Source organism: Melospiza melodia, chromosome 25, assembly GCF_035770615.1.
Source record: "Melospiza melodia melodia isolate bMelMel2 chromosome 25, bMelMel2.pri, whole genome shotgun sequence".
Lineage (NCBI taxonomy): Eukaryota > Metazoa > Chordata > Aves > Passeriformes > Passerellidae > Melospiza > Melospiza melodia.
In genome coordinates this window covers 11,812,966-11,831,912 of record NC_086218.1, presented here as the reverse complement: position 1 = coordinate 11,831,912, position 18,947 = coordinate 11,812,966, and the positions used below count along the sequence as shown (strand labels likewise).

At 61.6% G+C, this 18,947-nt stretch overlaps 5 protein-coding genes across 12 annotated transcripts in view; 3 read left to right on the top strand and 2 right to left on the bottom strand.

Annotated features, from left to right (window-relative positions):
• Positions 1 to 680: 680 nt before the first annotated feature.
• On the top strand, positions 681 to 5,644 carry VPS72 (vacuolar protein sorting 72 homolog). The gene is made up of 6 exons (XM_063176424.1): positions 681 to 813; positions 1,593 to 1,745; positions 2,016 to 2,127; positions 2,531 to 2,710; positions 3,020 to 3,161; positions 4,124 to 5,644. Exons 1-6 carry the CDS (start codon positions 697 to 699, stop codon positions 4,494 to 4,496), a joined length of 1,077 nt encoding a protein of 358 aa, XP_063032494.1. The 5' UTR covers positions 681 to 696; the 3' UTR covers positions 4,497 to 5,644.
• A 549-nt stretch (positions 5,645 to 6,193) lies between these two features.
• TMOD4 (tropomodulin 4) lies at positions 6,194 to 10,983 on the top strand. Its single transcript, XM_063176423.1, has 10 exons — positions 6,194 to 6,349; positions 6,839 to 6,973; positions 7,047 to 7,203; positions 7,959 to 8,081; positions 9,013 to 9,102; positions 9,779 to 9,909; positions 10,048 to 10,155; positions 10,291 to 10,434; positions 10,617 to 10,761; positions 10,907 to 10,983. The coding sequence occupies exons 2-10, from the start codon at positions 6,851 to 6,853 to the stop codon at positions 10,927 to 10,929; spliced, it is 1,044 nt and encodes a 347-aa protein (XP_063032493.1). The 5' UTR covers positions 6,194 to 6,349; positions 6,839 to 6,850; the 3' UTR covers positions 10,930 to 10,983.
• On the bottom strand, positions 10,982 to 14,135 carry SCNM1 (sodium channel modifier 1). The gene is made up of 8 exons (XM_063176425.1): positions 14,029 to 14,135; positions 13,478 to 13,548; positions 13,306 to 13,394; positions 12,996 to 13,084; positions 12,697 to 12,782; positions 12,006 to 12,139; positions 11,802 to 11,910; positions 10,982 to 11,166 (listed from the first exon to the last, which is right to left on the bottom strand). The coding sequence occupies exons 1-8, from the start codon at positions 14,077 to 14,079 to the stop codon at positions 11,067 to 11,069; spliced, it is 729 nt and encodes a 242-aa protein (XP_063032495.1). The 5' UTR covers positions 14,080 to 14,135; the 3' UTR covers positions 10,982 to 11,066.
• Positions 14,136 to 14,398: 263 nt separating this feature from the next.
• Positions 14,399 to 15,614, top strand: LYSMD1 (LysM domain containing 1). Its single transcript, XM_063176471.1, has 3 exons — positions 14,399 to 14,499; positions 14,724 to 15,034; positions 15,350 to 15,614. The coding sequence occupies exons 1-3, from the start codon at positions 14,404 to 14,406 to the stop codon at positions 15,612 to 15,614; spliced, it is 672 nt and encodes a 223-aa protein (XP_063032541.1). The 5' UTR covers positions 14,399 to 14,403.
• Positions 15,615 to 18,276: 2,662 nt separating this feature from the next.
• Positions 18,277 to 18,947, bottom strand: part of ARHGEF11 (Rho guanine nucleotide exchange factor 11) — a 38,937-nt gene continuing 38,266 nt past the window's right edge. For all 8 annotated transcript variants that reach the window (XM_063176676.1, XM_063176681.1, XM_063176677.1 and 5 more), the window contains one exon: positions 18,277 to 18,795. In XM_063176676.1, coding sequence (XP_063032746.1) covers positions 18,292 to 18,795 — 504 coding nt within the window. In that variant the 3' untranslated portion in view covers positions 18,277 to 18,291. The remainder of the gene's footprint in view (positions 18,796 to 18,947) is intronic.

Sequence of the window (18,947 nt, the reverse complement as noted above, 5' to 3'; positions counted from 1 at the left end):
CTCATTGAGCACAACGTGAAATGATGTCTCCCTTATGCATTCCGAATCAGTGACGTCATGGGAGCACACGCGTTCTCATCCTGTGACGTCACAGAGCATACACACACATCTCCATGCTGTGATGTCACACTGCTGACTTATGCATCGATGCGCCTACCCTATGAGGTCACAGAGCCACAACCCTGCCCTGTCATCCCGTGATGTCATAGAGTGCCCACACTCCGTCACATGACATCACAGCTGTCACACCCACACCACGACGTCACCCCACACACTGGGAACCTCCCCAAAAAAACCCCAAACCCCCCAGAAAGTCCCCTAAAAATACCCATTTTTGACTCTATAATCCCCATTTTTCCCCCTAAATACCCCATTTTTTTTTCCCAAAATCCTGGTTATTTCACCCAAACCAAAAATCCAAAAATTCCTCCAAAACAACCCCAAAAATCCCCCATGACTTCACTCACATAATGGCGCCACCCCAAACACAATGCCGTCACCCCAAACACAATGACGTCACCCCAAACACAATGCCACTACCTCGAACACACTGACGTCACCCCGATGGCGATGACGTCACCCGCAGTTCCCCCCCTCCCCGCGCGGTGTCGCTGTCTCCGTCCCCGCCCATCGATCGCTCGGCGCTCGCCGTGTCCGGCCGCGCGGCGGCGGCAGGCGGGCGGGCGGAGCGCCGAGATGAGCCTGGCGGAGGGCCGCGCCCCGCGGCGCACGGCCGGCAATCGCCTCTCGGGGCTGCTGCAGGCCGAGGAGGAGGACGAGTTCTACCAGACCACCTACGGCGGCTTCAACGAGGCGAGCCGAGCCCCGGGGGCGCGGCGGGGGCGCGGCGGGGGCGCGGCGGGAGCGGGCCCGGCGCTCCGAGCGGGGCGGCGGGAGGCGGGAAGCGTGAGGGGAGCGGGGGGTGCCGGGGGATGTCGGGGGAACGGGGATGTGCGAACAGTGCGGGGTGTTCCGGGAGGAGCTGTTGGGGACCCCCGGGTGCTGCATCCCTGTGGGGTTCCGGGACAACGGGGTAAATCCCAGGATAACGGGGCCCAGGCGGATCCATCCCCGTGTCCCACCGGAGTTTGGGCACAAGGAGCACTGTGGGGATCCCTGCGTGGGATCCCATGGTTCCCAACACTCCCACATTCCCACATTCCCCATGCCAGGACTCAGTGGGATCCCATGGCCCCCAGTCCCAACATTCCCAATGTTCCTGTTGCCCCAGGAGTCCAGGCATGATGAGTGCTCGGTGGGATTCCATGGTTCCCAATGCCCTGTTCCCACCATTCCCACCGTTCCCATATTCCCAATATTCCCCATCCCAGAAGCCTGGGGACAGTGAGTCCTGTGGGAGACCCCTGGGTGGGATTCCATGGTCCCCAACATTTCCGTATTCCCAACATTCCCAATGTTTATCCCACTCCCAGGAGTGCGGCGATGACCAGTACCGCGGCGATCCCACAGCTCCAAATCCCAGTATTCCCAACTTTTATCCCATTCCCAGGAGCCCAGTGACGATGACTACCTGGGCGATCACTCTGTAGGATCCCACGGTTTCCGTCATTCCCAATATTTCTGTTCCCCAGGAGTCCGGCGATGACGAGTACCGCGGCGATCACTCCGACAGCGATGACGAGGTTGACTCTGACTTCGACATCGACGAGGGCGACGAGCCGGGCTCGGAGCAGGACGAGGCCGAGCCCCGCCGGCGGCGCCGCGTGCTCACCAAGGCCTACCGGGTACCGAGCCCTTTCCGGGGCTTTTCCGGGAAAATCCTCCCGTCCCGAGCCCTTACCGGGGCTGCTCCGGGGAGATTCCCTGATCCTGAGCCCTTCCCGGGGGGTACTGAGCTGTTCTGGAGGTACCGGGCCCTTACCGGGGGCTTTTCCGGGGAAATCCTCCTGATCCTGAGCCCTTCCCCGGGGTACCGAGCCCTTGCCGGTGCTAATCCCGGGAATTCCCGCCCATCCCGGCGCTCCGGGCCCTCATCCCTCCGTCCGTGCCTGCAGGAGCCGCTCAAGAGCCTGCGGGCCAAGAAGGCCGAGGGGCCGCGGGGAGGCGCCCAGCGCGGCCGGGAGGTGAAGGCCGCGCCCCTGGAGCTGCAGGAGGACGGGGGAGACAGTGAGTGAGGGCGGGATGGGGATGGGGATGGGAGCGGGAATGGGAATGGGAGTGGGGATGGGAGTGGGGATGGGAATGGGGTGGGAGCAGGGTCGTGGTGATCCCAGCTGGAAATGGGATCCTCTGGGGGAGCTCCTGGTCCTCCAGGGGTTGGGATGGGGATCCCAGGGATCTCCGGGTGATCCATGGATCCACGGCTGATCCGTGTCTCTCCAGGCAGGAAGCACATGCGGCAGTCCACCACGGAGCACACCCGGCAGACGTTCCTGCGGCTCCGGGGGCTGTGTGTGGGATCCCAGGGGCTGGGATGGGATCTCCGGGTGATCCATGTGTGGGATCCCAGGGGCTGGGATGGGATCTCCGGGTGATCCGTGGATCTGTGTTTGTTCCCGTGTCTCCCCAGGCAGGAAGCACATGCGGCAGTCCACCACGGAGCACACCCGGCAGACGTTCCTGCGGCTCCAGGAGCGCCAGGTGCAGTCCAAGAGGAAGAAGGGAGGGACGAGCTACGAGCGGCCCCTGACGCAGGAGGAGCTGCTGGAGGAGGCCAAGATCACCGAGGAGATCAACCTGCGCTCCTTGGGTGAGAAACGGGGCACTGGGAATGGGACTGGCATACTGGGAATGGGCTCCTGGGAATGGGAGCGGGGCTGGGACAGGGCCAGGATCACCGAGGAGACCAACCTGCGCTCCCTGGGTGAGGGACCAGGGTTGGGATTGGGAGTGGGGCTGGGATACTGGGACAGGGACACTGGGAATGGCACAGGGATCCCAGGATCAGACTTGGCAGCGCTGCAGTGTCCCTGTGCTGGGCTGAGCTGTTCCTGCCCCGTTCCTGATCCCATTCCTGCCCCCATTCCTGCCCCTATTCCTGCCCCTCTCCCGCCCCCAGAGAACTACGAGCGGCTGGAGGCGGACAAGAAGAAGCAGGTGCAGAAGAAGAGGAAGATCGTGGGCCCCGTGATCCGCTACTGGTCGCTGACCATGCCGCTGCTGCCCGAGCCCGGCCGCGATGACCCCGTGGACGTCGAGGGGTGAGTGCCCCCGAGCCCCAGATCCAGCCTGGGGCTGCCCCCGAGGGGCTGGGCAGCGCCCCAGAGCTCCCAGACCCCAAAATCCCGGGTCTGGGGGGAGATTTGGGCACTGGATCCCAGCCTGGGGCTGCCACCTTGGAACCCCCTAAATCCCATGGGAAAAGCAGGTTTTGAGCTCCAAATCCCATGGGAAAAGCATTTTTTGAGCTCCACCTTGGCAATCTCAAATTCCCCATGGAGTCGCAGTTTTTGAGGCCCCAAATCCCTTTGGAGTCGCAGTTCATGGGCACCACCACAAACCCCAAATCCTCCATTGGAGAAGCAGTTTTTGAGGCCCCAGATCCTATGGGATCCACAGTTTCTAAGCACCACCCTGGCGATCCCAAATTCCCCACTGTATCCTCACCTGTGAGCTCCCAAATCCCTTAGGAATCCCCCCTTTTGGGTCCCCTTCAAGGACCACCCAAGTTCCCCGCTGGACCCTCACCTTTCAAGCCCCCAGACCCCTTAGGAATCCCCCTTTTGGCCGCCCCAAATCCCCCACTGGAGATGCACTTTCTGAGCCCCCAGACCCCATAGGAATCCCCCCTTTTGGGTCCCCTTTGAGGGCCACCCAAGTCCCCCATTGGACCCTCACCTTTCAAGCCCCCAGACCCCTTTGGAATCCCCCATTGGAGCTGCCCTTTCCGAGCCCCCAGACCTCTCAGGACCCCCCCCTTTTGGCCATCCCAAATCCCCCATTGGAGCTGCCCTTTCCGAGCCCCAGACCTCTCAGGACCCCCCCTTTTGGCCATCCCAAATCCCCCATTGGAGCTGCACTTTCCAAGCCCCCAGACCCCTTTGGAATCCCCCATTGGAGCTGCCCTTTCCGAGCCCCCAGACCCCTCAGCCCCCCCTTTTGGCCCCCCAAGCCCCCTGGTGGGATCCCCAGCCCCGTCCCCACCCCGTCCCCTCCGTTGCAGGCTGGACCCCGAGGCGCAGCCGCCGTCGCCGGCCAAGTGCTCGCGCACGTTCATCTCCTTCAGCGACGACGCCACCTTCGAGCGCTGCTTCCCGCGGGCGCGGGCGCCGCGGCTGCCGGTGCGGGAGCTGTGCCCGGTGACGCACAAGCCCGCGCTCTACCGCGACCCCATCACCGACATCCCCTACGCCAACGCCCGCGCCTTCCGCATCATCCGCGAGGCCTACCGCAAGTACGTGACGGCGCACGGGCTGCCCAGCGCCGCCGCCGCCGCCGCTGCCGCCGTGGGCACGGCCGGAGGGGCCGGGGACGGCACCGGGGCGCGGCCCGGGCGGCAGAAAATCGTCATCAAACAGAGCGTGCCCAGTGCCTGATCTATGCTGATACCATAGATTTGGGATTTTGGGGTGTTGGGGAGTTCTTCCTATAACAGCAGAAAATCGTCATCAAACAGAGCGTGCCCAGTGCCTGATCTATCCTGATACCATAGATTTGGGATTTTGGGGTGTTGGGGAGTTCTTCCTATAACAGCAGAAAATCATCATCAAACAGAGCGTGCCCAGTGCCTGATCTATCCTGATACCATAGATTTGGGGTTTTGGGGTGTTGGGGAGTTCTTCCTATAACAGCAGAAAATCGTCATCAAACAGAGCGTGCCCAGTGCCTGATCTATCCTGATACCATAGATTTGGGGTTTTGGGGTGTTGGGGAGTTCTTCCTATAACAGCAGAAAATCGTCATCAAACAGAGCGTGCCCAGTGCCCGACACCACGGATATGGGGTTTGGGGTTTGGGGTGTTGGGGTGTTCTTCCTAAAATGACAGAAAATCGTCATCAGAGCGTGCCCAGTGCCCGACACCACGGATATGGGGTATGGGGTATGGGGTTTGGGGTTTGGGAGAGTCCTTTCCAGAACAGCAGAAAATCGTCATCAAACAGAGCGTCCCCAGTGCTTGACAGCTGGGGTTTGGAACCTGGGGTTTGGGGTGTGGTAATGTTCTTCCTAAAACGGCAGAAAATCGTCATCAAACAGAGCGTCCCCAGTGCCTGATCTATCCTGATACCATAGATTTGGGATTTTGGGGTGTTGGGGTGTTCTTCCTAAAACGGCAGAAAATCGTCATCAAACAGAGCGTGCCCAGTGCCCGACACCACGGATATGGGGTATGGGGTATGGGGTTTGGGGTTTGGGAGAGTCCTTTCCAGAACAGCAGAAAATCGTCATCAAACAGAGCGTCCCCAGCACCTGAGATTTGGGGTTTGGGGTGTCAGGTTGTTTGGATTGACAGCTGTCATGGTTTTGTTGAGGGGCTCCTTTCCCAAGTGTCAGCAGTGCCTGAAATCCCAGGATTTGGGATTTGGGGATTTGGGGTCACCCGTTTGAGTGATGATTTTTTGGGGGGTCATTGTTCACCAGGGCTGTTGGATGAGGGAATAAAGTTGATTTGGGGGTTGGTCTGTGTGGGGTGGTGGGAGCCCCTTTTTCCAGGAGTTCCTACAATAAATAAAGAAGTTTGCAGAACCCTTTTCCAGAAATCCTGCAAAAAAATACGGGGTGGGAGCCGTTTTACCAAGAAATCCTGCAACAAACGAGGTTCACGAACCCATCATTTTCCAGAAGACCCTACAATAAATAAAATGTGTATGGGATTCCTTTCTCCAGAGAAGCCTAAAATAAAGTTTATGGGATTCCTTTTTCCAGAAGAACCCACAAAACATTCCCACCTCCCCCAAACCCCATTTGGGGGGGTCCAAACCCCCTTCGCCCCCCGATTTCGGGGTTCGTGGGGCCAAACCCGCCTGCAGCTTTGTGGGGTTTATGGGACTGGGGCCGGATCCGTGCCCCCCTCACCTTTCCCTGTATGCCCCTTTTATCTCTGGCCATGTTTGGGCTCGGAGCTTTGTGGGGATTTATGGAATTCGGGAAGGATCCGCTCTCCCTTTTCCCCCCGGCCGTTTTCGGGGTCGCGGGGCCCCGCGGGGCCGGGGCGGGGCCCCCCCGTTCCCGATAAGGGCCGGGACGCGGATCCGCCCCTCCGGGCCCGAATAAAGCGCTGATCTCATGCCCCGCGCGGCCCCAGCGCTCCGGGATCGGCCCCGGCGTTCGGGATCGCCCTCGGGATCGGCCCCGGGGCTCCGGGATCGGCCCCGGCTTCTGGGATCGCCTTCGGGATCCGCTTTGGGACCGGCCCCGGGGCTTTGGCACCGGCCGCGGGTCCAGCCCCAGGTACGGCCGCGCTGTCCCCGCGCTGTCCCCGCCGTGTCACCTCGCCCTCCCCCGCCCGCCGCCGCGATTTGGGATTTGGGGATCCCGGAGCCGCTTCCCGAGGAGTTCCCACGCTGCGAGCGCGGCGGGGCGCGGCAGGTGCGGCCCCAGCCCCGCCACGGGGACAGCGCCCAGCGAGCGACACTCGGGGGCCGCGACACTCGGGGACTCGCCGTTTGTCCCTCCCGTCACCCCCGACGGGGCCGGGGCTGGGGGTGAGGCAGGAGCGGGAGGTGACCCTGGGAGGTGACAAAGGTTGGGGACAGCTTCTGGGGTATGCTCGGTGTCCCCAAGCGCTGTCGCCACAGAGGTGGCACGGCCAGGTCCCGCCGTGTCCCCTCGTGTCCCACGGTGTCCCCAGAGCCCGGCAGGGCTGGCACGAACGGGGTCCCCCCGTGTCCCCACCGGTGCCACCCCGCCGTCCCCCCGTGTCCCCACGGCTGTCCCCAGGTGCCCGCGGCCATGACGCCGTACCGGCAGGAGCTGGAGAAGTACCGCGACATCGACGAGGACAAGATCCTGCAGGAGCTGTCCCCGGAGGAGCTGGCGCAGCTGGACGCGGAGCTGGCCGAGATGGACCCCGAGGTGGGCGCGGGGACAGCGGCGGCGGGGACACCGGCGATGGTGACACGGTCGGTGACACCGGCGCTGTCCCCAGAACGTGCTGCTGCCCGCGGGGCTGCGCCAGCGCGATCAGACCCACAAGAGCCCCACGGGCCCGCTGGACCGGGACGCGCTCCTGCAGCACCTGGAGCGGCAGGCGCTGGAGGCCGAGGAGCGCCAGGACCTGGTGCCCTTCACCGGCGAGAAAAAAGGTCTGGGGACGGCGGGGACAGCGCGGGGACAGCGGGGGGACGGGCTGGGGACACGGAGGGGACACGGAGGGAGCGGGCCCCCAGGCTCGGGGGTATTTTATATTTAGCTCGGCCTCGCCAGCGGCTCGGGTGTCCTGGGCGAGCTGGGCCCCCGCCAGCCCCGGGCACGGCCACCAGCCCTGGCAGTGTCACCTCCTGTGTCACCCCCTGTGACAGCAGTGCCAGCCCCGGGATGGTCACAACCCTGTGACAGCAGTGCCAGCCTCAATGAGGCCACCCTGATGATGCCACCTGAAGCCGTTTGTCCCGTGCCCCTGTCCCCAGGGAGGCCGTTTGTCCCCATGTCCCTGTGACCCTGTCCCTGTCCCTGGGGAAGCCATTTGTCTCTATGTCCCCATGTCCCCTGTCAATGTCCCCCTGTCCCCAGGGAAGCCCCATGTCCCCATGTCCCCTGTCAATGTCCCCCCGTCCCCAGGGAAGCCCCATGTCCCCATGTCCCCTGTCAATGTCCCCCCGTCCCCAGGGAAGCCCCATGTCCCCTGTCAATGTCCCCCTGTCCCCAGGGAAGCCGTTTGTGCCCATGTCCCCTGTCAATGTCCCCCTGTCCCCAGGGAAGCCCCATGTCCCCATGTCCCCTGTCAATGTCCCCCCGTCCCCAGGGAAGCCGTTTGTGCCCATGTCCCCTGTCAATGTCCCCCTGTCCCCAGGGAAGCCCCATGTCCCCATGTCCCCTGTCAATGTCCCCCTGTCCCCAGGGAAGCCGTTTGTGCCCAAGGCGGCGGCGCCGGCGCTGCCGCGGGAGGAGCAGGTGACGCTGGAGCCGGAGCTGGAGGAGGCGCTGGCCAACGCCACCGACGCCGAGATGTGTGACATCGCCGGTGAGAGGGGACAGGGGACACGGGGGACAGCGGGGACACAGGGAATGGGATTGGGAATGGGATGGGAATGGGACTGGGAATGACGCCGAGATGTGTGACATCGCCGGTGAGAGGGGACAGGGGACACGGGGGTCAGCGGGGGGGACACAGGGAATGGGATTGGGAATGGGATGGGAATGGGATTGGGAATGACGCCGAGATGTGCGACACCGCCGGTGCGCGGGGACACCAGAGGGGACACAGGGGACAGAGGGGATGGGATTGGGGAATGGGAATGGGGATGGGGATTGGGATGGGGTTGGAATGGGGTGGGATTTGTAAAGGATGGGGATGGCACGGGATTTCCGTGGGATTCCCATGGGATTGGGATGTGGTGGGGCTGCAGTGGGATTCCCATGGGATTCCCGCGGGATTTCAATGGGATGGGCTCTGCGCAGGCCGGGATCCCCGCGGGGCCAGGAGCGGCACCAGGACAGGCCTCGGGTAACGCTGTCCCCAAGGGCTGTCACTGTGTCACTGCCACACACCTGAGCGTCACATGTGTCACTGCCACACACCTGAGCGTCACACGTGTCACCGTGTCACCGCCACACACCTGAGCGTCACACGGTTTCAGTGTCACCCGGGGACGCTGAGCATGAGGCCAGCACAGCACACCTGTCCTTGTGTCACATACCTGAGTGTCACACAGTGTCCCCATGTCACTGTCACACACCTAAGTGTCACACGGATCCCTGTCACTGCTGTCCCCATGCCACACGCACTGTCCCCGTGTCACACTCTGTCCCCTCTCCCCATCGGTGTCCCCTCAGTTAAAGCAGCTCCGACCCCACCTTTGGCTCCCGGTGCCACCTCCCCGGGGGGACAGCGGGGCCCTGTGTCCCCTCCCTGTGTCCCCCCCGGTGTCCCCAGTGTCACCGTGTCCCCGCAGCCATCCTGGGCATGTACACGCTGATGAGTAACAAGCAGTACTACGACGCCATCTGCAGCGGGAACATCTGCAACACCGAGGGCATCAACAGTGAGTGACAGGGGGACAGGGATGGGGACAGGGGGACAGGGGGACAGGGACAGGGCATCAACAGTGAGTGACACGGGGACGGGGATGGGGACAGGGGGACAGGGATGGGGACATGGGGACAGGGGGACATGGGACAGGGATGGGGACATGGGGACAGGGCATCAACAGTGAGTGACAATGGGGACAGGGGGACAGGGATGGGGACAGGGCATCGACAGTGAGTGACAGGGGGACAGGGATGGGGACATGGGGACAGGGGGACATGGGACAGGGACATAGGGACAGGGCATCGACAGTGAATGACAGTGGGGACAGGGGGACATGGGGACAGGGATGGGGACATGGGGACAGGGGGACATGGGGACAGGGGGACAGGGCATCGACAGTGAATGACAGTGGGGACAGGGGGACATGGGGACAGGGATGGGGACATGCGGACAGGGGGACATGGGACAGGGGGACAGGGCATCAACAGTGAGTGACAGAGGGGACAAGGGACAGGGATGGGGACAGAGGACAAGTGCCTCTACGGGGTGGTTGGGGCAGCTTTTGGGGATCAAACTCGTGCGTCCCTGAGCGCTGTCCCCACATGTCCCCACGTTGTCCCCACTGTGGGTGTCCCCATGTCCCCACGCTGTCCCCACGCTGTCCCCACACTGTCCCCACGCCGTCCCAGGCGTGGTGCAGCCGGACCGGTACCGCCCGGTGCCGGACGAGCCCCCGAACCCCACGGACGTGGCCGAGACGCTGCGGCGGCTGCAGGACAACGACCCCGAGCTGCAGGACGTCAACCTCAACAACATCAAGGTGACACAGGGGTGGCACTGTCCCCAAAGTGTCCCCAGCGTGTCCCCGGGGGGCCCGGGCAACCCTCAGCTTGGGTCCCCAAGGTGCCAGGTCCCACCCCGGCCCCTGGGTGACCCCGAGTGTCCCCGCTGTCCCCAGGACATCCCTGTCCCCACGCTCGAGGCCATCTGCGGGGCCATCAAGACCAACACCCACGTGCGCAGCCTCAGCCTGGTGGCCACGCGCAGCAACGACCTGGTGGCCAACGTGAGTCCCCAAAATGTCCCCAAGTGTCCCTGCACGGCTCCACCCTGCGCCTGTCCACCCATCCCGGGGACACCAAGGGCAGTGTCCCCGTGGTGCCACCTTGGTGCCACTGTGGTGCCACCGTGGTGTCCCCAGGCGGTGGCCGAGATGCTGGAGCAGAACCAGAGCCTGCAGAGCCTCAACCTCGAGTCCAACTTCATCACCAGCGCGGGGATGCTGCGGCTGCTGGGGGCCCTGGGGCGCTGCCACAGCCTGAGCGAGATCCGCCTCGACAACCAGGTGACAGTGGGGACAATGGGGACAATGGGGACAGGGACAGCAGGGAGAGGGTGCTGCCCCTTGCTGGGCGAGATCCGCCTGGACAACCAGGTGACAGTGGGGACAGGGACAGGGACAGCAGGGACAGAGACAGCAAGGACAGCAGGGGAGGTAACAGTGACCTGTCCCCACTGTCCCCGCAGTGCCAGCGCCTCGGGGACACGGTGGAGATGGCCATGGCAGCCACCCTGGAGCAGTGTCCCTCCCTGCTGAGGTTCGGCTACACCTTCACCCTGCAGGGCCCGCGGGCGCGCGCCGCCGCCGCCCTCACCCGCAACAACGAGCTCCGTGAGTGCCACCAATGTCCCCAGGTGTCCCCAGGGCTCACCCGGGGGTCCCAGAGCTGACCCCACCTTGGAGGGAGCTCCTCAATGTCCCCAAGTGTCCCCAGGGCTGGCACTGTCCCCTGACCCCCCCTTTTCTCTCCCCCCAGGTCGCCAACAGAAGAAATCCTAAAAACCCCCCGAGCTCAGGAACCGCTGGGAATAAAGTGGAAAAATGGTGCAAAAACGTTTCCAAAAATTCCCACTTTATTCCCGGGGCTCTGGGGACACCTGGGGACGCCTGGGGACACCTGGGGACGCCTGGGGGCGTCAGGCTGGTGGCAGCGGTGGCGGCTCCTCCTCGTCAGAGTCGAACTCGGCGTTGCTGTCCTTGACCCAGTTCCCAGCGGGATCCTGGAGCCAGCCGCGGCTGGGACACAGGGAGAGGGCGTTGGGGATTTCCTGGGGCTTTGGGGAATTTTGGGGATTTTTCTGGAGTTTTTTCGGATTTTTGGGGGTTTTTTGGGGGGATTTTTGGGGGGATTTTTTGGGATTTTTTGGGTTTTTTGGGGGTTTTTTTTGGCATATTTGGGGGGATTTTTGTGGGGATTTTTTGGAGGACATTTTTGGGATTTTGGGGGATTTTTGGGGGCTTTTTTGAGGATTTTTTGTGGACTTTTTGGGATTTTTGAGGCTTTTTTGGGGCTTTTTTTTGGAATTCTTGGGGACACTTAAGGGATATTATGGGGGATTTTTGTGGGGATTTTTTGTGGGACTTTTTGAGATTTTTTGAGGATTTTTTGGGGCTTTTTTGGGGCTTTTTTTGGGGTTCTATGGGATATTTTTTGGGGATATTTTGGGGGATTTTTATGGGGATATTTTGGGGCTTTTTTAGGGATTTTTAGGGATTTTTTTTTAATTTTTTTGGGGCTTTTTTGGGATTTTGGGGGCTTTTTTGGGGGGATTCTTGGGGTTACTTTTGGTGATATTTTGGGGGATTTTTGCTGGCATTTTTCTGTGGGACATTTCCGGGATCTCCCCCGTAGCCCCCCGCTCCCGACCCACCTGCGCAGGTGCAGGTGGTGCCGCAGGATCCGCAGCCGCTCGGGGCTCGGCCCCTCTCTGGGGCTTTGGGAGTTCCCTTTCCTTCCCCGCCTGCCGTCCCCGGCAGCGCCTGCGGGAGGGAGGAGGGAGCGGCTGCTGCCGGGAACGCGCCGGGACCGGGAATTCCCGGGGAGCCCCTGGAACGGGCGGGCGGGCTCTGCTCACCCTCTCTGTGCGCGGGGCTTTCGGCGTTCCCGGCATTCCCAGCATTCCCGGGGCTCCGTGACGGCTCCGGCGGCGTCTGGGAATTCTTTGGGATCATCCCGGGGATCCCGGCCCGGGAGCTGCTGCCCTTCGTCCTGGGAGAGGGAAAGGAGAGGGGTGAATCCCAAAACATTCCACAACTTTCCCCGCTGTCCCTGGCTCCCTTTCCCACCTTTTCCCGTTTGTTCATGGTTTTTCCTGGTATCCCTCAGCTCCTTTCCCATCTTCTCCCATTTTTCCCTGTTTTCTTCCCATCTTTCCCCATCTTTTCCCGTTTTCCCCTTCTTTCTCTATTTCCCCCATTTTCCCCTGTATTTTCCCTCCATTTCCCCCCACAGCCCCATTTCTCTCCGTTTTTCCCCCATTGCCCATTTCCCCCATTTTCCCCATGTGTCTTCCCCCGGTTTTCCCCCATTTTGCCCCATTTCCCCATTTTCCCCGTTTTTTCCCCAATTTCCCCATTTCCTCACCTGTCTCTCCTGCAGCAGCTGTTGTACGGGGCCGTTGTCAGCATTTCCCCGTTTTTGCCCATTTTCGCCCGTTTTTACCCCATTTCCTCACCTGTCTCTCCTGCAGCAGCTGTTGTACGGGGCCGCTGTCAGCATTTCCCCGTTTTTGCCCATTTTCCCCCGTTTTTACCCCATTTCCTCACCTGTCTCTCCTGCAGCAGCTGTTGTACGGGGCCGTTGTCAGCAGAGCGCTCCGGGCCAGGCGGCGCGTTCGGGTCAGCAGCGGGGCCTGTCGGACACGCCCACTGAGCCACACCCACCGCAGGCCACACCCACTACAGACCACGCCCCCATGGAAACCACGCCCACACAGAGCACCCACATAGGCCACACCCACTTGAGAGACAGCAAGGGGCCCCACCCACTTGGAGACCACCCCCACAGAGACCACGCCCATTTGGTGTCACACCCTTGGGGCCACGCCCAGCCAGGCCACACCCACCTGCACACCTGGGGCCTCCTGCGGGGTCACCTGGGGTCCCTCCGGGGTCACCTGGGGACAGCGCGGCCGCCCGAAGGAACGGAGCAGGTCTGGGACACAGGAGATGGGGACACAGTGAGGGGACAGGGACAGGGAGGGGACAAGGACACAGGGACAGGGATATGGTGAGGGGACAGGGGAACAGTGAGGGGACAGGGACACTGTGAGGGCACAGGGACATGGGGACAGGGATGGGGTGAGAGGACAGCACAGGTGACAGCACAGGTGACACAGGTGACACGGCACAGGTGGCAGGGCCACCGCCACTCACTGTCCAGGTGCTTCCTGCCCGCGCGGTGCAGCAGCAGCGTCTGCAGGGTGTCACACACGGGGCGCTGGGGACACAGCGAGCACGCCAGCCTGGGGACAGCGCAGGGACACTCAGGGACACTGGCCACAGCGGGGGACACCGAGGGACGCCGGGGACAGCGGGGGACCCTCACCTGCCATCGCGCAGCAGCAGCGCCTCGTCCTCGGGGATGGCGCTGGCCAGCAGCTCGGCCACGCGGCGCCTCTGGGGACACGGGGCCACCGCGGTCACCCCCGGCACCACACTGTGCCCAAACCGTCCCCAAACCATCCCCGGACTGTCCCCAAACTGTGCCCAAACCGGACAGCCCTGGGAAGCGCTGAGGGGACAAAGTGGGGCCGGGGAGGGACCTGGGGGACCTTGAGGGGACACAGAGGGACCCAGGGAAGGGTTGAGGCCACCCCGGGGGTTCAGGAAAGGGTTAGGGACACTGCGGGGAGGGTGAGGGGACACAAAGGGATAAAGGGAAGAGTTGGGGACATCGAGGGAACAAAGCGGGACCCAGGGAAGGCCTCGGGGGGAACCCAGGGAAGGCCTCAGAGGTTCTCAGGGAAGGCCTGAGGGGGACCCGCGGGGCTCAGGCCGCGGCCCGGGGGTGAGGCCGGTGGTGGCGGGGGAGGCCGGGGCTGGGCTCGACGGTGCTGGGGGGTGTCCGGGGAGGGGTCCCGGGGGGTGCCGCCCCACCTGCAGCGCCCCGAGCGGCCCCGGGTCGCTCTCGTCGCGCTTAAAGGACATGGCGGGCCCCGCTAGGCCGCGGTCTCCATGGCAACCGCCACGGCCGCTTCCGGGTAGCGCTTCCCAGCGGACAGCCGGCGGGAGGAACCGCCAATCAGCGAGCGCTCAGCGCGGCCCCCGCGGCGTGATGGGAGTTGTAGTTCGAGCGCGGGGAACTTCCGTGGGAATGGCGGCAGAGATAGCCCGGGCGGAACTACAACTCCCAGGAGGGGCAGCGAGGCCGCGCCGGTTCGGCGGGGCCCGGGGCCGAGCGCTCCCCGTGAGCGGCGGGGCCGGGCCGGGAGCCCCGGGCGGGAGCCCCGGGCCGGGAGCCCCGGGCGGGCCATGGCGGGGAGCGGCGGAGCCGGGGCGGCCCCGCGGGAGCACCGCCTGCAGCCCGGGGACACCCTGCAGGGGCTGGCGCTGCGCTACGGCGTGACGGTGAGCGGCCCCGGGGACACCGGGGGGACACCGGGGGCAGGGAAGGCCATGGGGGTCCCCAGGGGTCATCTCGGGCCGGTCCTGACCCGGTTCGGTTCGCCTGCCCGTCCTGGTCCGTGTCCTTATCCCTGTCCCCATCCCTGCCCCTGTGCTGGTCCCGTTCCATCCCTGTCCCCGTTCTGTCCCCGTTCTGTCCCCGGTGCCATCCCGGTGCCGTCCCGCAGATGGAGCAGATCCAGCGCGCCAACCGCCTCTACTCCTCGGACAGCATCTTCCTGCGAGCCACGCTGCTCATCCCGGGACAGCGCGACAGCCCCGGCGACACCGGCGGGGATATTCCCGGTGGCAGCCCCGGGGACGGCCCCGGTGACAGCCCCGGTGACACCGGCGGGGACATTCCCGGGGACAGCCCCGGGGACGGCCCCGGCCGCTCCCGGCGCGACCTCTCGGCCTCGGATTTCCTGCGGCGCTTGGACGCCGAGATCGGGCGCTGCAAGGAGGCGGCGGCGCTGCGGCTGCAGGGCCCGGGCCCCAGGTGCGAACTGGGGGGAAACGGGGGAAATTCGGGAAAAATCCGGGGCAAACTGGGGGGGAACTGGGGAGAAAAATCTGGGGGAAATCTGGGAAAAAGCCGGGGCAAACTAGGGGGAACTGGGGGAGAAAAATCTGGGGCAAAATCAGGAAAAAAAGTGGAAAAAAATGGGGTGAAACTGGGAGAAAACTGTTGAAAATTTGGGGAAATCTGGGGAAAATTGGGATAAAATTGGGGGAAAATTGGGATGAAACTGGGAGAAGATTGGGGTGCAGCAGAGGGAAGCTTGGGGATGTGGTGGCGCTGGGGCGGTGGCAGTGCCATCCCCCGCGTCCCCGCTGTCACCGTCTGTCCCCGCGTGTCCCCACAGCCCCGCGCCAGCCGGGGGTGGCCCCGCGTCCCCCCGGGTGTCACCGACCGTCCCCCGCGTCCCCTCGGGGGGCCCGGCTGGGACCCCGACCCCTCACCAGGACCCCGCGGGCGGCCGCGCTCAGGGACAGCGAGGACGAGATCTTCACCTTGTGACAACAGCGGGGACACTGGGGACATTGGGGACAGCGAGGACGAGATCTTCACCTTGTGACAACAGCGGGGACGCTGGGGACACTGCAGTGGGACACTGGGGACACCCAGGACGAGATCTTCACCTGGGGACACCCGGGATGTGACACCGGGATGTGCCACCAGAGCTGACCGCGGAGGTGCCACCAGGAGGTGCCACCGCTGCTCGCTGCCATGGACCCCGAGGGGACACTCTGGGGACTTTGGGGAGGTGTCCTGGTGTCCCCTCCCTGTCCCCGTTTGGGGCCGCAGGGACAGCTGGGAGCCCTGGGGACAGGGACAGGGACGGTGACAGTGCCACCTCCCCTGCCAGCTTGTGAATAAACCGGAGCATTGTCACCGCTGGGCTGTGACACCCCTGGGGACAGGGTCACACACCCTGGGGACACTGTCACACCCCTCTGGGGACAGTGTGACACACCCTGGGGACATCAGCACACACGTTGGGGACAGGCCACACCCCTTTGGGACAGTGTCACACACTTTGGGGACACTGTGACACGCCCAGGACATTGTCACATCCGCCCTCCCGGGGGCATCTGGGGACATTTTGGGGACACGGTGCCCCCTGGGATGGGGCTGGATCCCAAAATTCCCAAACCCCGTTTCCAAACCTCATTCCCAAATCCCCAAATGCCAAACCCTCACCCCAGGACTGGGGACCCCTCCCACATGTAAAAAGAACCCCCAAATCCTATTAAAAAGACCCCAAAATCCCATAAAAAAACCCCAAATTCCATTTTAAAAAACCCAAATCCCATTAAAAAACCCAAATTCCATGAAAAAAAAAACCCCAAATTCCATTAAAAAAACGCACCCAAATTACATAAAAAACCCTCAAAATTCCATGAAAAAACCCAAATCTAATTAAAAACCCCAAATTCCATTAAAAAAAAATCCTAAAAAAACCCCTGAATCCCATTAAAAAGCTCAAATCCCATCAAAAGCACCGAATTCCATTTAAACTCCGCCCAATCCCATAAAAACCCACCGAAATCCCATCAAAAACCCCAAATCCCATTAAAAAAACCCAAATCCCATTTTAAAAACCCCAAACCCCACAAAACCCCCAAATCCCATTAAAACACCCCAAACCCCATAAAAACCCCAAACCCCATTTTAAAAACCCCAAATCCCATTTTAAAAACCCCAAACCCCACAAAACCCCCAAATCCCATTAAAACACCCCAAATTCCATTTTAAAAACCCCAAACCCCACAAAAACGACTCCAGGCCTGGGACCCTGCCCAGCTTGCAGCGCCCCCCGGGCTCTGTATTTATAATATTTATATTGGGCCCGGGTTTGGGGGCAAAACCCGGCATTTGGGGCAAACCCGGGGTCCGGAGGCACCCCTGGGCTCTGGGGGGACGGCGCCACCCCCCGATTGTCACCGTGTCACCCCCGATTGTCACCCGGGGGTATTTACAGCGTTGGGGGGGGGTGTACGTACATATTTATAGGGGATTTTGGGGCAAAAAGGGGCGATTCCCAACAAAGTGCATCTGTCCGTCTGTCCGGCCGTGCGGGCGGAATTCCCGGGGGGGGGGTTGGGGGAGGGGAGGGAAATTCCAGCCCATCCCCCCCCCGCCGGGTTAGAGGTGGGCGGGGCCGTCGGAGCCTGCAAGAGAAGGGGGGAAATAATGGGGGGAAAAATGGGGAATAATGGGGAAATAATGGGGGGAATAATGGGGGGAAAAATGGGGAAAATGGGAAATTAACGGGGGAAATAATGGGGAATTAATGGGGCAAATAATGGGGGGAATAATGGGGAAATAATGGGGAAAATGGGAAATTAACGGGGGAAATAATGGGGCAAATAATGGGGGGAATAATGGGGAAATAATGGCGGGAAAAATGGGGAAAATGGGAAATTAACGGGGGAAATAATGGGGGGAATAATGGGGAAATAATGGGGGGAATAATGGGGAAAATGGGGAATTAACAGGGGAAATAATGGGAATAATGGGGAAAATGGGAAATTAATGGGGCAAATAATGGGGGGAATAATGGGGAAATAATGGGGGGAAAAATGGGGAAATAATGGGGGGAATAATGGGGAAAATGGGAAATTAATGGGGGAAATGGGAAATTAATGGGGGGAATAATGGGGAAATAATGGGGGGGAAAATGGGGAAAATGGGAAATTAACGGGGGAAATAATAGGGAATTAATGGGGCAAATAATGGGGGGAATAATGGAGGGGAAAATGGGAAATTAACGGGGGAAATAATGGGGAATTAATGGGGCAAATAATGGGGGGAAAAATGGGGAAAATGGGAAATTAACGGGGGAAATAATGGGGGAATAATGGGGAAATAATGCGAAGAATAATGGGGAAAATGGGAAATTAATGTGGAAAATAATGGGAAAATAATGGGGGAAATGGGAAATGAATGGGGGAAATAATGGGGGGAAAAATGGAGGAAAAATGGGAAAATGAATGGGGGAAATAAGGGGGAATTAGCAGGGGAAATAATGGGGAAAATGGTTAAATTAATGGGGGAAAAATGGGGACAATGGGAAATTAAAGGGGGAAATAATGGGGAAAATTAATGGGGGGGATTAATGGGGGGAATAAACGGGGAAAATAATGGGGGAATAATGGGAAAATAACAGGGGAAATAATGGGGTAAAAAATGGGGGGAAAATGGGGACAATGGGAAATTAATAGGGGAACTTAATGGGGCAAATGGGAAAATTAATGGGGGAAACAGTGGGAAATTAACGGGGAAAATAATGGGGGAAATGATGGGGAATAATAGGGGAATAATGGGGGAAATAATGGGGAATTAACGGGGGAAATAATGGGTGAAATATGGAGAATTAACTGGGGAAATAATGGGGAAAATGGGAAAATAACAGGGGAAACAACGGGGCGATAATGGGGAGAATGGGAAACCAACGGGGAAACAATGGGGTGTGGGCAAGGTGACACGGAGGGGACACTGCGGGTGCCCCGTGGGCTCTCACCTGCGCCGGGGGCGGCCGCGCCACCGTGTGCCCCGTGTGCCCCGTGTGCCCCGTGTGCCCCGTGTGCCCGCGGGGCCGGGGGCGAGCGCCGGGCGCTGGGGGGCGGCGGCGCCCGCCGGGGGACACTGGGGACACTGGGGACGGCGCTGGGGACACTGGGGACGGCGCTGGGGACGGTGGCGTCGCCCCGGCCCAGCGAGCGCAGCAGCTGCCGGTGAGCGGCTTCCATGGCCTGTGGGGACAGGGACGGGCTGGGGACAGCTGGGGACAGCTCAGTGTCCCCCATCCCCTTGATGTCCCCATTCCAGGAGTCCCTTAACGTCCCCACCTCCCCATCCATGTCCCCAGTGATGTCACCCTGTCCCTGGTAATGTCCCCAGTGTC